Here is a 15117-nt window from a genome sequence, read left to right as displayed (position 1 = left end):
TCAAGACCCAGGCTTATCCATCTCTTTGCCTCACAACTCTAAACACAGTGTTTGGCTTAAGGCAAAGGCTTACTATGTATGTGCTGAATGAGTGGTGAATGAATGAATGAACAATCTACTTTAAATAAGATCTGGAGAGAGCTGATTTTTAAGGTTTCTATTCCTCTACATTTCTAAGCCAGACGTTTGTGGTTGCCTTCCCAACATCCATTTCCATCTTCCCCATTCCAACAGCACTCAAAATTTTCCAGTTCTGTGGATCATATAGGGTTGGTCCCTGACTGGTTCAGGGCAGCAGCATATTCCAACTCTTTGACCACAGTGTTGGGAGTTAGGAATGGGTAACGCAGGTCAGTCAGCACTGAGACTCAGTTCTAAGACTTTGCTTAAAGTGTCGCGAAAGTAAACTGTAGATATTTGCAACCAAGAGCATTGCAATTAGCATTAAACCTGAGAAACCACTTTTTAAAGTGGATTATCATCAAGTAGACTAATTTTCTTTAGGAATAATGTCATAATTGGGGCTCATGCCTCACGATAAGAATCTGGTATCAAATAAGTCAAAGTTATGTCCAATAATAGGCCATAAAAGCTAAGACATACCTATACACTTCTATAACAATTAAAAATCATAATTTTTAGAATCAAGTCCTGTAATATAGTAAAAATATACTGCCTCCAGTAAATATATGAGAGATTTCAAGGTACCAAATAATCACTAGAGTTTGAAAAAAAAAAGTGTGTGATGGAAAAATGTGGATTCCATAAATGATATGCTAATGATTTTGACATCAATATCTAAAATTATCTCTCAAAGGATAGTTTGTGAACATTTCAAAGACAAGAGCTTGGTGAGTGCTGAGATTCAAAATGGGTTTAACAACAGGTTATTTCAAATAAAGCAAATTTCATACTCTGAAATTTTTTGGACTTTCAGATCAGGAAAATGCTACAGTTTTAGTTTATTTGGATTCTAAAAAGTGTCTCGTGAAGCTCTGCAAGGCCCTCAGATTCCTTCTCCTATTCATCCTTTAAGAACCATATACAAATTTAACCTCTTCTATAAAGTCTTCTCCAATCCCAGGAGGTGGAGGAGTACCATATTATTGCTAAAGCCATTTGCATTTTAAGTTAATTGGTTTATATCTGTCTCCCTTACAAGACTATAAACTGGAGAAAAGTATGGATCACAAGTTAGTCATTTTCGATTCCTGATATTTGTGCTCTAACATGCAGGGAGTATTCCCTGTATGTTTGCTCAAAGACCAAATGAATGGATGATAGTCTTGGGAATAAGATAGAGTATCATGAGCTTGGGAATAATATGGCCAGGTGAGTTTATAAGAGGCCCAACACCCAAACTCAAATAATTTATGGATCCAGGACAGCAAAAAGAGAGTTCTTTCTCAGTGATGCTCTGTATACCTTTAGGAAATGTGGTTTTGATGCCGTAAACGGCACATTTGGTGGCATACTCCCCTCAGTTTTGGAGTTATGCATCACTAGACGTCCTCAAATACAGCCAGAATGATTATTAGCTGGATGCAATAAAGAGCAATTTCATAAATGCCATTAAGTTTGTATTAAATGGCCTCAGCTATCCCTTCTGTGTCTAAAGTTTTATGATTTTAGAGCAAATTAAAAAAACACACAACTTGGTTAGACCCCGCAAATCAAACTTAAAACCCATACACGAGGGTGAAACTGATATTGTAAACATGTAATTAGCAATGTGTTTTCTCCCTTCCTTAGGACACAGAAGCCCTTTTAAGAGATATATTGGGTGGCCCAAGGCCTCTTAGCAAAAGGCGAAATGAATTTGAGCCAATGCCATCCTTTTGCTTCAGTAGAGCTCTCTGCGGTGGCATTCACTCAACAAATATTTATTGGCTACTTAATGTATGCAAGGCTGTGTGCAAAGCGGTGTGCAAAGCACAGTAAGTCATGGAACACCCCGAGCCTCTCACTACAGATATTTTGTTGATTTACTGTCAGAGCTCTTCACACCCCATTAGGAAACAAACAAACAAAACCATCCAATTACTAAGTCATTAGCACTGCCTTTTAAAATAGAAGATCAGAATGCAGAACATTAGATTGGAAGGGCCCTCAGAGACCCAGCACAACCCCTGTATTTCACAGATGGAAGAACAGACTCATGTAATAAGATTGAGGTGCCTCTATATATGCTGACATGGAAATATAAAAGCAAGTATTTGTGAAGTGAAACAAGCAAGTTGAAGGACACCAACTACAGCAGAAACCCACTTTTTCCAAAAGGGAACAACCGCAAAAAATGCCTTCATATTAGGCATGAGTATTTTGAACACTTGGAAGGATATGCCTTCCAAAATTGACAGAGGTCAGCTACCGGGAAGCAGGAAAGAGATGTGGAATCCGGAGTGGGGGCTGGTTTGTCAATCATGAAACATTTCACTCTCAGCTTTATGCATTTTGTAATGTTTGTCTTGTATGCCGCTTTGTATTGCTTTTGTAACAGATACATACACAAGAGAGCCTATGTATATATATGTGTGTGTGTGAATGTATATATTTATGTATAAAATCTTAAGTGGAGGGGCACCTGGGTGGCTCAGTCGGTTAAGCATTTGACTCTTGGTTTCAGCTCAGGTCGTGATCTCACAGGTCGTGGGACCGAGCCCCGTATAGGGCTCTATGCTAGTGGGGAGTCTGTTTGGGGATTCTCTCCCTCTGCCCCTCCCCCCACTCGCACTGGCCCTCCCTCTCTCTCTCTCTCTCTCTCTCAAATAAATAAATAAATCTTTGAAAAAAATTTAAGTGGAAGGAAAACCGTCTTGAAAACTTGCAGGCTGGGGGTCAGGCTTGCTTCTGGGTTCCACTCTGCACGCCAGTCCAACGCACTCAGAGGTGCAGACCATATGTCAAGTTACTGACCCTCCCTGAGCTGTGGTGGCCTTGCATGTGGCCGCCGTTGCTTAGTGCTGTGGGGAGCATGTGAGAGCTCAGGCACACAGCTGGCACAGCGGCTGGCCCAGGGCAGGTCTCACGGGTGGGAGAAACAATGGTAACATCGATAACGATGGCACTAATTATTCTTATCACTGCTGTCCAGACTCAGAGCCTGAACAAGAACATGTGTCCCCTGGCTGTCAGCACAGCGGGTTTCCCACCTACCACACTCCTTCCCTCTCTTGCTGGAGAACGACTTAGGCAGATGATACTAAGGAAAGAGAAAACGAGCTTGACGTGATGACAACTGTCTGCCTTCATGAAGGGAGTTGAACTGCTGACTGATGACCAGGTATGATCTGTATCTAAGGCGTCACCCGTAGTGACCAAACATTATTCTTTGCTATCTGTTAATATTTTCTGTGGTCAATGTCATATGATATCACAGCTATAGGATGATCGGCTAAGAATGTAATTCATGGAAATTCGCCCTTGCTGAACAACTCTGCAAAAAAAGAAAAGGAAGACCCCAAACCAAAAGGCAGTAAGTCAGAATGTCTATCTCCTTTTTCTAAGCATTCCCGAAGTGGGTCACAGGCAGCCTGCTCTTGCTGGTCCTGGCTAGGGGAGAATGCTGTGCAGTCCATTCTGACTAAAATCTCTCTTTAGTCGAAAAAGAAAGATTTGGGTTTGCAGTGCCGTGATGTGGGATTGCTTGTGTGCATTAAATCAACGGCAAGAATTGTTCAAAAGGCAGGCCTACTGAAGACTTCTGAGGAGATTCTCATTTCAAATACTCACAGTATGATTTCCATATTGGAGGCTGGTATTCTTCAGCATCTAGAGTAAAAAAGAAAAGAAATCAATCTGTCAGGCTGAACGTCAAACTGTCAACATGTGTCTTCTTTGGAGGAACAACAGTCTGTCAGCAGTACTTGCATTCTGGTCCCAGGGGGCCCTCTCTGCTCACTTATGGGACAGTTCCAGTCACAAGGGAGGAAATGCACATGGCAACCCTCGAGGACCCAACACCACTCTCTTCAGATCACTTACCATGACAGAAATCAATTGCTTAACCATTTTCATAGAGCCCAGTAAATCAAAAAAGATTTTTAAAGCAATTAACTTGATTGTACCCTCCAATAATCTTTTCAAACAGTATTTACTTAACTTGGCATAATAAACATATAATTTATCTCACAGTTTCCCATCAGACCTTTAGCCCATTTATTAAGACTTGAGGGCAAGACGTAAAATGGCAAGTATGTAATATTAAATCTGGGAAGTTGTGCAACTCAACCAACTGAACTCCTAAAATGACTGGGTCTGACAGCAGAGACACTGATGATTCAATTGGAATCGCATTATCTCCTTGAATTTACTCCAGTGTGTGACTTAGGAAATTTCTAGAACACTTCTCAGCAATCAGAAGTGTCAGAGTGAAAGAGTTACAACAAAATGGAGAGGATGAAATTGTTATTCATCAATCTAGAAAACAGACAATGGGAGAAAACCTGCTTGTTCGTCGATTCAACAATCCCAGTGCTGACAGCTGAATTTATAATTCTGACGGAGTTATTAGAGCCGTCCTGAGCTTATAGCCTAAGGCCTTGCTAAAAAGTACTGCAGCTTAAACAGCCAGAGGGGGGAATCCTTTCCCTCAAATCACAGACCGCTGAGCTGGGGGGAACCGTAAGAGTTCTCTAATTCAGCACCTTTATATGCGGGAACTGTTTTCGTCACCCTGCACCCCCCAAAGGCATCAGAGTGCCCGTGTCCTGATGCTCCTGTCACATACTACTTTTGTGCCAAGGACTAGATCTTCTCTGACCTCTTGCACTGAGATAGTTCAAGAATTATTCCCCTATGCTATTTGTATAAAAACTCACGCAACAGCGGTGAACTTCCCAAATCCTACTTAATTACAGTTGTGTAGCTTAAATTAAATTCTTTCACAATTAATGTCTTGCTCTCTGGGGCCCACCCGATCACAGAGGCAACTAAATGCCTCCAAATGTAGTTTCATTCAAATAAATCCATACTGTTAGGTCTGTACTGTCAGGAACCTACCTATGCATAAGCAGCCGCATAAGGGCACACGCAAATACAGTGCATTAATAATGGTTTATGTTGTTATTCAAACTTAGTTAGCTGATAAAAGTGAAATTCTTCATAGTTTTGTCAAAGTAGAACGGTATCTTCTAACAGCTTTTAACGCAAACAAGCCACTAATTTCACCCTATATATGTCATAAACCAATTTTAAAGAATTAACATGACTATTTGTTTATAGAAAGCATTCAAATAAAATAAATCAAGTTGCCAAGTCCAGAAAAGTCAGGTCTTATCTGTTAAAATGTTGATGGCACTTTCAAAAATATTTTTCAAAGAGAAAGATACACACACACACACACACGCACACCAGATTGCATAGAAATGTAAATCCCTGAGATGTCATCTACACAAAGCTACAATGTCTTGCTATTTTGGATGAGATTTGTTCTGTGAGGTGAGCACAATCCCCAGACCAAGATGTGGTCAAGAATATTCAGTACCTAGAGTACAACTCTGCATGTTGAGGGAAGACCCCCAAAGAAAAGAAGTAGTCTTCTTTATGCAGGTTTTAAATAGGGCCCAGATGCTCTTCTTGGATCTCCTAAGGTCTTCTGTCAGTTTTTTAAAGATTTATTTATTTATTTGAGAGAGAGAGAGCAGGGGGAGGGGCAGCAGGAGAGGGAAAGAGAGAATCTTGAGCAGACTCCCTGCTGAGCATGGAGCCGGAGGACACAGGGCTGGATTCCACGACCCTGAGATCATGACCTGAGTCGATATCAAGAGTTGAACGCTTAACCGACTGAGACACCAAAGTGCCCAAAAGGTCTTCTTAACTGAAGTCAGAAGTTTAAAGTCTTGCTGTTTTGTGAAAAACCAAGAATTTTGTTTCATCTGAAACACCGGCTCCTAACTTTATAACTTTCATTAAGCCCTGCATGCTACAGAAATAATTTATCCCTTTCTAGTTGTTCCTTGTTAGCAATATTACATAGAAGTGAAGAAGGCTACCTATAGAGACTGGAGATCATAATGCTTCCCTGCTTAAAATTCTGCAATGTCTTCCTTCTGCGTTTGGAATAAGATAACAAACCTCTTATTGTGGCCTACAAGGTCCTGTGTCATCTGGTCTCTACCTGCTTTTTTGATTTTTTTGCAGACATTTTGCCCTTTTATACTTACCCAGAAATGCTAACTTTCTCTCTGTTCCTATAGCAGGCCAAGCTCTTCGAAACCCATGGCCAATGCTCTTGTGGAGCATCCAATACATCTTTGCATGGCTGACTTGCTCCATTATGTAGGGCTCAGCTCACGTGTCACCTCCCAGGGGCCTTCCCTGACAATCTTGTGTAAAGTAGCCCTCCCCTAACTCTGGTCACTCTCCTTCATAGCATTTATTGCCATCTGAAATTATTTATTGATTTGTTGGCCTGTTATTACTGGGCTCATCCCACTATTAGCCAAACTCCATATAAACAGGCATTTTGCCACATTCACTCGTGCATCTCCAGCCCCGAAAAGGGTGCCTGGCATGTAACAGACATTCAAAAAGCATGTGCTAAGTAAGAAAACTCAAAAGGTTCAAATTTTACCTCTGACAACGACTGGCTGAATAACTTGAAGCAGGTTACTTAACTTCTTTAAGAGCCTCCCAATACTCATCTTTGTAAAACAGAAGAAATAAAAGTGCCTCCCTCCTAACCTATCTCTTAGGGTCACTGTGGGAATTAAATGAGATACCGGATTTCAAGCTCTTGGGACAGCGCCTGGCAAATAGCAAATTCTCGAGGTAGCCCCACTGATGTCATCATTGTGTTGTTGTCAGTGTTCTATTACTCTGTCCTTGTTCTCCCCAGGTTGTCTTCTGTCCCTAGACCACAGCCTCGACTCTCTCTCTTCTTACCCCTGATCTGGAGCCTGTAATTAAGTTCCAGTGCTGTTGTCATGGAAGGTTTTTCTTTCCCATTAAAGAATTCAAAGTGAGAGGCCATTTGTCATGCTTCGGTGGAACAACTATAATTACCTTGGTCTTAGAGACATGTTTCACAAACCACTAAAGCACACTGTTAGGAGACCTTGGTCAGGAGACAAGGCATAAAATATTTTTAATATGTTGAAATACATCTTTAGCTGCCTCCAGCCCTGCCCCACCCATGTGCACATTTGCCCCAAGTTCACACAATACTTTTCAAAGCTCTACTTTACACTTGGATAGCCTGACACTTTTTTTTTTTTTCAAACAGAGAATAGGTTTTTTAGGTCATTTAGTTCACCTTCCTCATTCGGCAAGTGAGGAAAATGAAACACAGAATTGATCAAGTGGCTTTCTCAAGGTCATAAAATGAGAGCCAGGCCAAAGTGGGATGAGAGCAGGAAGCTCTGTCTTCCAGGTTCCCGACACATCAGTCATCCTTGTCAGGCACCCCACCCTCATTTACATGTATGGAATCAAGAAAAAAATATATTGCAAAGCAGGTTTGTTACTTCGATCTTGTAAAGCTTGAAAGACAAAAGAAAAAAAAAAGAGCTGTATGAAAGATTGACATCAACTCAAAGGGGCAGCATTCCATCTGTGTACAGAACCCCATCAAAGAGTTACAGTGTGGGAGGTTTAAGGTACCGGAAATACGACACCATAAAGCTTAATGCTTGTGGAAATTGTATTATTTTGTTAAACATCTTAAAGAAATGGGTATGATGCAGAAGGAAGGGAGAGGAAGCAGAAGGTAAGAAGCTCCATGTTGTAAGAAAAAAAACTATCATTGAACCCAGAAGACAGTTATACACTTTTGGAAAAGAACAACGAGGGTCAAAGAGACTTAGAAAATATATTGCTTAAAAATATTGACTAATTGGCATCCAAACTTTAAAAAAGTGTGTAAACTCTTGGACTCAGCGATTCTATCCATGGGAATTCAGCCTAAGGTAGTAAATTTACATGTACAGGTAAATATATGAACAAGGTGTTCATTGCTGCTTTGTGAACAACAGTGGATCCAACAGCCCAGAAAAAGGAAGTGGTTAAATAAATTATCCTATAATATAGCCATGAAAAGGATGGTGTGGGTCAGAGCTTTGTGGTCAACAGCATGGCCTCTGGAGCTAGATGGTCTAGGTTCAAAACCTAGTTCTGTCATTTATCAGCTGTTTGACCTTAGCCAATTTATCTCATTTCTCTGTGCCTCAGTTTTTCTTATCTATAAAATGGGAGTAATAATACTACTCAACATATAACATGTTGTGAGGAGAAGATGGGCTGATATGTATGAAATGCTTAATCTAGTGCCTGGCATGCAGTAAACTCCATGCTTGCTGTTATTATTTCTTTTTAATGACATAGACAAATATTCATGCTACATTAAGTATTAAATCAGGTTATAAAACAATTTATTAAATATAAACCCATTTTTAGAAAAGATATATATACACAGAAATGATTTTTAAGGCTATAAACCCAATTATTAACAGTAGCTATACTTGTTAGTGAAAATATAAGTGATTTCTATTATTCTCTTCATTTGCTCACCTGCATTTTCTAATTTTCTGATCATATTGCTTGTGTAAATATTTAAATAAATGAGAAATAAATTCATTGGAGTGCTAGGTGGTTTCTCTCTCTCTTTTTTTAAGATTGTATTTTTAGGGGTGCCTGGGTGGCTTAGTTGGTTAAGTGTCAGACTCCTGGTTTTGGCTCAGGTCATGATCTCATGGGTCATGATCTTATGGGTCCAGAGATCAAGCCCCATGTCAGGCTCCCCAATGGGACAGGAGTCTGCTTGCGATTCTCTCCCTCTGCCCCTCGCCCACTTGTGTGTGCCCCCCTCTCTCTCGAATCAGTTAGTCAATCAATCACCACCCTGAAAATAAAGTAAAAGTAGAAAGACCTAACAAAAATAATTCTTACAATAATACAGGCAGCGTGTACAGTTTTAGTTCAGGAAGAGCTAAGAGGGAAGGCAAAAGAAACAAGACAAGGGCTTCTATAGCAGAAGGCTGTGCCCAATCCCCTTGGCCCTCTTTTAAAAAATCTGTGAAATAAATGTTAATGAGCAATTCTAAGCGGGCTGGGAAGCACGCATCTCCTCTCATTAAAGAGGGGGTGGAAGGAGAGAAAAAAAAGATATAATGCTTAGAAAATGATCAAAATCTTACAAAAATAGGTCATAAGACCACTCACATGAAATAATCTATAAAGAATCCAAACATATCAAACAAAAAGCAAAGCGAAGAAAAGCTGTTTCAAGGGGCCTGGAGGTGCACGTTATAACTTGGAAGTCATCAAGAAAACCTTCTGTGCTAAAGTAACTAACCCTAAGGAGATGCACTGCCACTCTGAGCTTTGGGGGAAGGACAAAGAATTCTGGTGTCAGGGCATGGAAAGCTCCTTCATGGCTGAGACCCAAGGAGAGGACAACAGGGGCCATAGAGAGCACTTGTCATAAAAACTCATCTTTCTAGATCAAAAGCATTACAAAAATAATTTATGATCTTTACTGTTTTTACTGAACTTAAAAGGAATACACACTTACTGTGGAAAAACAGAAAAATTCCAACAATTGAAAAATGTATATCTTAGAAAGCAGCCTACCTCAGAAAAAGTACCATTAATTGATTTATGCGACTCTGCCTAGATTTTGTCTTATAAATGGCTGGAATAAAAATTTTAAAATTGGTATCCTATCACATACACTGTTCTGCAGTTTGCTTTTGAATTTCATAATATTCCTTAGGCATCTTTCCATGTCAGTACACAGAGATCTGTATTGGCATTATTATTTTTCACCTGTGGCCTGGTCTTCCACTCCATGAGTATAATCAAATGTATTTGATTGATTTATAATAGTTTCCAACTGATGAACATTTAGGCTACTTTCAATTTTCCATTACTAAAAACAAAGCTGCAATGATATGTTAAATGCTAGGTAAATGGTCTCTGTAATTTTTGTTTCCAAAGCTGTTAAAATAGCCTTCCATGGGGTGCCTGGGTGGCTCACTCAGTTAAGTGTCAGACTCTTGGTTTCGGCTCAGGTCATGATCTCAGGGTTGTGAGATTGAGCTCGGTGTCAGGCTCTGTGCTCAGCTCGGAGTCTGTTTTAGATTCTCTCTCTCCCTCTGCCCCTCCCCACCGCTCTCTCTCTCAAATAAATAAATTTTTTAAAATCGCCTTCCAAAGTTGTATCAGTTGGAACTCTCAACAATGTGTGAATGAATGCCTATATCCCCACGCCTTCACCAACACTGGCTATCATCAATATACGTGTTAATTTTTGTGCATTTAAGACTCAATTAGAAAATACACAGATAAGCCTAAGTGTGTGTTTGCAGGGAAGCAAATGGGAGCAAAGAACATTCCTGGGAGTGAACCTGTGGAAACATATGGCCATGGAGTGAGGTGGAAACACATTAATCCCATTCCTTTTGGTAGCTGGAGCTGGAAGGCTCTATTCTTCCAGGCATTTTCAGCTTCAGAAATATGTTGACTTGATGGAATCACCTGAGGAGCAAGTGTAAAGGAATTTGGGGACTGATTAATGAAGAAAATTTAGATAACTCCATGTGCTACACTCGAGTAAGTGACAACTAAAGGGCAGACACCTGTAAACCTCAAGGAGAGCCAGATTCCTTCGGCTGGCTCATTGGCGTGTGACTAGATCAACAGAAAAACACACGCGGGGCCTCTGGAAAATGTGAGCAGTGAAAGATTCACCAATTTAGAGAATGATCTCCCAGGAACATTGGAGAAGACCCATCCTTAAGGATCCTTCAAGCAAAGCTGCATAAATTATTGCATGGGGGCGGAAGGGTGTGTGTGTGCCATTGGAAGTAGAAAGTGAAAGGATTGGCCCCCTCCTCCTGCCATCCCCTCACCCAGAAGAGCCAGGCCTCTGCTGTCACTCTTGATTTCTTGATGCACACATTCGCAAATAGGCTGCAGTTAGTGAGCTTCTTCCAGGGAAGATGGGTGGAAAATAGGCTTTTCAATCAGACAGGGGACAGCTTTGCAATGAGATCACAGTTCAGAATTTGTTGGGTGATTAGCTTAATGTGCCCAGAATGGGTTGGGATCCAAATGAAATTGAACAATGACAGGATGAGCAGGATGTCACGTTTGTACACACCCTGCAATACGCCCTCAACAGGCGCATCATGCCCAAGCTTGGGTCTTCAGAAGTTATGTGAAAGCCAGAGCGTGTAGCCTGCGGGTGTGGTCTTACCAGGCCATTCCGGCCAAACAGTGGCACACCTGAGCTGCACGATGACCGGGAGTTCATCCTAACTGGAAATGTGGAGGAGCTGTCTTTCAGATAGCTTTCTTGTTGTCACACTGCCTAGGGAATACAGAAATGTGTTCTAATGCTTGCCACCTCTATGGGCTCCCTGCAGTCCCCTGAGAAATTAGACATCCATGTATTCTCTTTGAAAACTGCTGCTTGGGTAAAGAATGAAGGCCTGGTGTGCATCTCACTGTGGATTCTGTCAGGGATTTTGTCACTGATTTAGTTCTATTTGCTGAGAATAATTAATATGACAAATTCCAGAAACTAACAGAAAGTAGTAAGTTAAAAAGACAAATTCCAGAAACTTGGCTGGGCCCCAAGGACAAGGCTAAGCTGAGATTTTTCTGAAGACGATGAAGGGCCTCGGGCTGGAGTTTGTGGTCACTAGAGGGCACTGGGGCCACACGGAGCTTCAGTTCTGGGCCAATGTTCGGTATGCAGAGCATGGTGAGAGTCTTCCATTTAACAGGTATTTAGTGAATACATACAATACATACAATGAGCCAGACCCTGGGGACACCTCAGTGAATAAGGCAAGTAGGCTTCTGGAGCTCTGCATGATCTGGCCCCTGGTCACCTCTCCCTGGTCATCTGTTTCTCTCTCCTCTTGCTCACTATAGCTCAGCCACTTTGGCCTTTCTTTCCATCCTTGAATCACTGAATCATTGAATCATCATCATTGCAGTCTTAGAGATATCACACAGTTTCTTCCCTCTGATTTCCACATGGCCGGCCTCATTATCATCTGGATCTCAGCTTAAATGTTCTGGCTCCTCGGAGATGTCTTCCTGGACCATCTTATCTAAAGCTGTCTTTCAGATAGCCTCTAATTCTTTGCAGAGTCTTTTTACCATCTGAACTATTTTTACTATGTGCTTATTTATTTCTTTGTTCAGACAGACAGCACTATGAGAGCAAGAGGCTCATTTATCTTGTTCTCTGATGCCTGGGTCACCATTAGCCTATTGAGTACCTTTTGTGAATTAGAAAAAGGCATCCTTTTCAAGCAGGCTTGGCAATGGCTTGGCAATCGGACAGCACCTTTGTGAGGAAGATGCTTCCTCTGGGAGGCTGAGCCTTGAATCAGAGCACATGGCCTGGTGAGGGGAGTCCAGGCTGGGTTCAGCCCCAACTCATCCCTCAGCTGGACATAGCACAACAGGAATGGCCCTAAATGTCGTATCCCAGGGTATATAGATGCTCAATAAAGAGTGGATGAGTGAAAGACAGACATTGTTCACTGACTCAAACCTAGGATTCTGTTAAGGGATACAAACACATAAAGAGGCAATCGCACAGCAAGAGGATGTGTAGGAGGAGTGTCTGTGGCAAATTTCCCAATCTTTGGAAGGCTGAGTGGGACTAGGGCAATTAGGCCCTTCCCATGCCTTGGCCAGTTACCTCTGGCTTTGAGCAGCTCTGTCCAGGGCTCCTTCAAGAGTAGTCCCAGGCGAGTAGAGTCTAACATCAAGGCTTATAGGCTCCAAAGACCGAGAGAAGCATAACTGCTGGTACCATAGCACATTACACCTAGTTAAAGAGATGTTATATCATCCAGATATCTACTACAGTAGCCAACGGCAAAGAGTATCGTTGTGGGCAAATGGGCTCATGGAGTATGATTCACAGACCAAGGTGTAGCCTAGAAGGACCAGAGGCAAAACAGAACATGGCACTGACAGCTAGAAGTGGTTCAGTCTGCTAGCTGAAACACAGGGACTATGGTGTGTGTGTGTGTGTGTGTGTGTTGTCTGTGTGTCTGTGTAAGTTCCAGAGTAGCTACGAATTAGAGAGATGAGTAGGGGCCAGATAATTAAGGGCTTTTAAAACCATGCTAAGGGCTTACTTTTGTTCTAGAGGGAAAGGGAAATATAAGCAGGGAGGACACAGCATCCAGTTTGTACTTCCAGAGGATCACTCCAGTTGCAGTGTGAAACAGGACTGGAGGAAGACAAGATGGAAGGGAAGGAAGATAAGGGGAGGAGGGAATGACAGAGCTGGGCAGCAACCTGGGCAGGTGACACTAGTGGTCTGAACTTGAGTGGTGACAGTGGAGATGGAGAAAATGGAGTGGATTCAAAAGGCGTTGAGAAGGTAGAATCCACAAGACTTGGTGATGAACTGGATGTGGACAGAGAAGGAAAGGAGAGAGAATCACACCGGGCTTGGGCAGAAGAAGACAAATGGTTTTGGCATAAGCAACTGGATGGACAGTGATGCCATTCACAGAAATAGGACAGACCAGAGAAGAAGCAGGCCTGGCAGATGGCGATGCATTTGGCTTTTCCCTGTTGGAAAGAGATGTCCATGCGATAGCCAAGTGAACATATCTAGGAGCCTTGGAGTTCAGGAGAGAGAACTGGGCTGGGGATCTAGAAATGGAAGCCCCAACATGCAGATGGCTGCTGTAGCCACTAAAGTAGACGACATGACCTTGGATGAGCATTGAGAGTGAGGACAGAGGCCTTCAACAGAACCCCCACAGAGCCCCAATAGTTAAAGGATAAGAGGAAGAGGGGAATGACCAGAGACCAGAGAGATAAGGGAGAAGCCATGAGATGGGCTGACATGAAAGGCAAGGCCAGAGACACTTAGAAAGGGAGAAGTGGCCAGTTGTGTCAGAAGCTGTGTGAACGAGATAAGCATGAGGACCCACTACTTCAGCAACAAGGGGGTTTTTGATGCTGCTGCAATGCAGTGTGGGTGGGTGAGATGGGGTAAGTGAACGAAGACACAGGAGCTGTAATTTGAATATCATTGGATATCATAGTCATTTACCTCTTGCCAAACCACTTGCTTGTCCCAGGTAGCCCTCTCCCTTGGGGCCCTCTCCCTACTTTCTTGCCCAAAGTTTCTACAAAATGCAGGTTCCTCTTGGCATGATGGAGCAGCTTTCCTAGTGGATAATTTCCTCCTTTATCATTCCTCCTCTGCTATTTCTTTAGAGACCACCGTACACCCACTACCTCCATTCAGCCTAGAGGCCTGTCCCTCCTCCAACAGCACCCACCCCCACATTCTCCCTTCCAGCATCTACCTGCCTCTTTACAAATTCTTTTCATCAGAGGAATGTCTTCTTGGCTTTCTTCCAGAAGCTCTTTTGGGCATTCATTTATTCATCCAACAAATATTTACTTAGAGCTTACAGCCTACTTGGCACAAAATACTGCACTAGACACTGGTGTAGATATAAAGGCAAGATGCAGAATCTAACCACAAGGAATCAGTTAGGAGATGAAATAAAGACATCACCTCATTCATTCATTCAACAAGCATGAAGTGCCCGCCTGCTGGGCATCCAGCTCCTGGCCACATGTGCATGTGACCATGGCACAAGGTAGAAAAGTGACACATTACATAGCAAGGTCAGACTGAAAAGTGCTGTTGAAATGGACAGAGAAAAGGGATTATAACACTCAGTTATTTCTTGACAATTATTCTTATATTCATCTCCTTCCTGAAGAAGGCATGTCTTCTTCCTTAGAGGAGACTAGTTAGCTGTATCTCCAGCCAGCTCTACTCCTACCATTTAGAGGAGTCACTTTCTTCTCCTGTTGTAGTACTATCTTTTTTGAGTTCACTGCGGGCATTTGTGTCTCTTCGGATGTCTAGTGGTTGTGGCAGTGATAGACTAAATTCTCATGAAAGCAGCTCATACATCATGGTCCTGGCAATGAATGTTACTACTGGCTAGGAAAGAAAGATTTCTTGGCCATATTATACTCAGAGTCAAATAGAGGAAGTCCTAGTGCAGAGATAGAAGAGGAAGAGAGGTCTTCTACCAACCCTGGAAAGGAATCTTTAAGTGCCTGGTACATTCCAGATTCTGAGGTGGGTCCCTTATATATGTTATCTCT

General features: G+C 42.1%; 1 protein-coding gene across 1 annotated transcript in view; it reads right to left on the bottom strand.

Moving 5' to 3' along the window:
• CHN2 (chimerin 2) overlaps positions 1-15117 on the bottom strand; it is a 300816-nt gene that overhangs the window by 151341 nt on the left and 134358 nt on the right. Inside the window, exon 2 of the mRNA XM_021689532.2 lies at positions 3733-3771. Within this exon, the coding sequence (XP_021545207.1) occupies positions 3733-3771 (39 nt within the window). The remainder of the gene's footprint in view (positions 1-3732; positions 3772-15117) is intronic.

The sequence above is a fragment of the Neomonachus schauinslandi genome, chromosome 12 (assembly GCF_002201575.2).
Source record: "Neomonachus schauinslandi chromosome 12, ASM220157v2, whole genome shotgun sequence".
In the NCBI taxonomy this organism is placed as follows: domain Eukaryota; kingdom Metazoa; phylum Chordata; class Mammalia; order Carnivora; family Phocidae; genus Neomonachus; species Neomonachus schauinslandi.
This window is presented reverse-complemented; position numbering and strand designations above follow the sequence as displayed.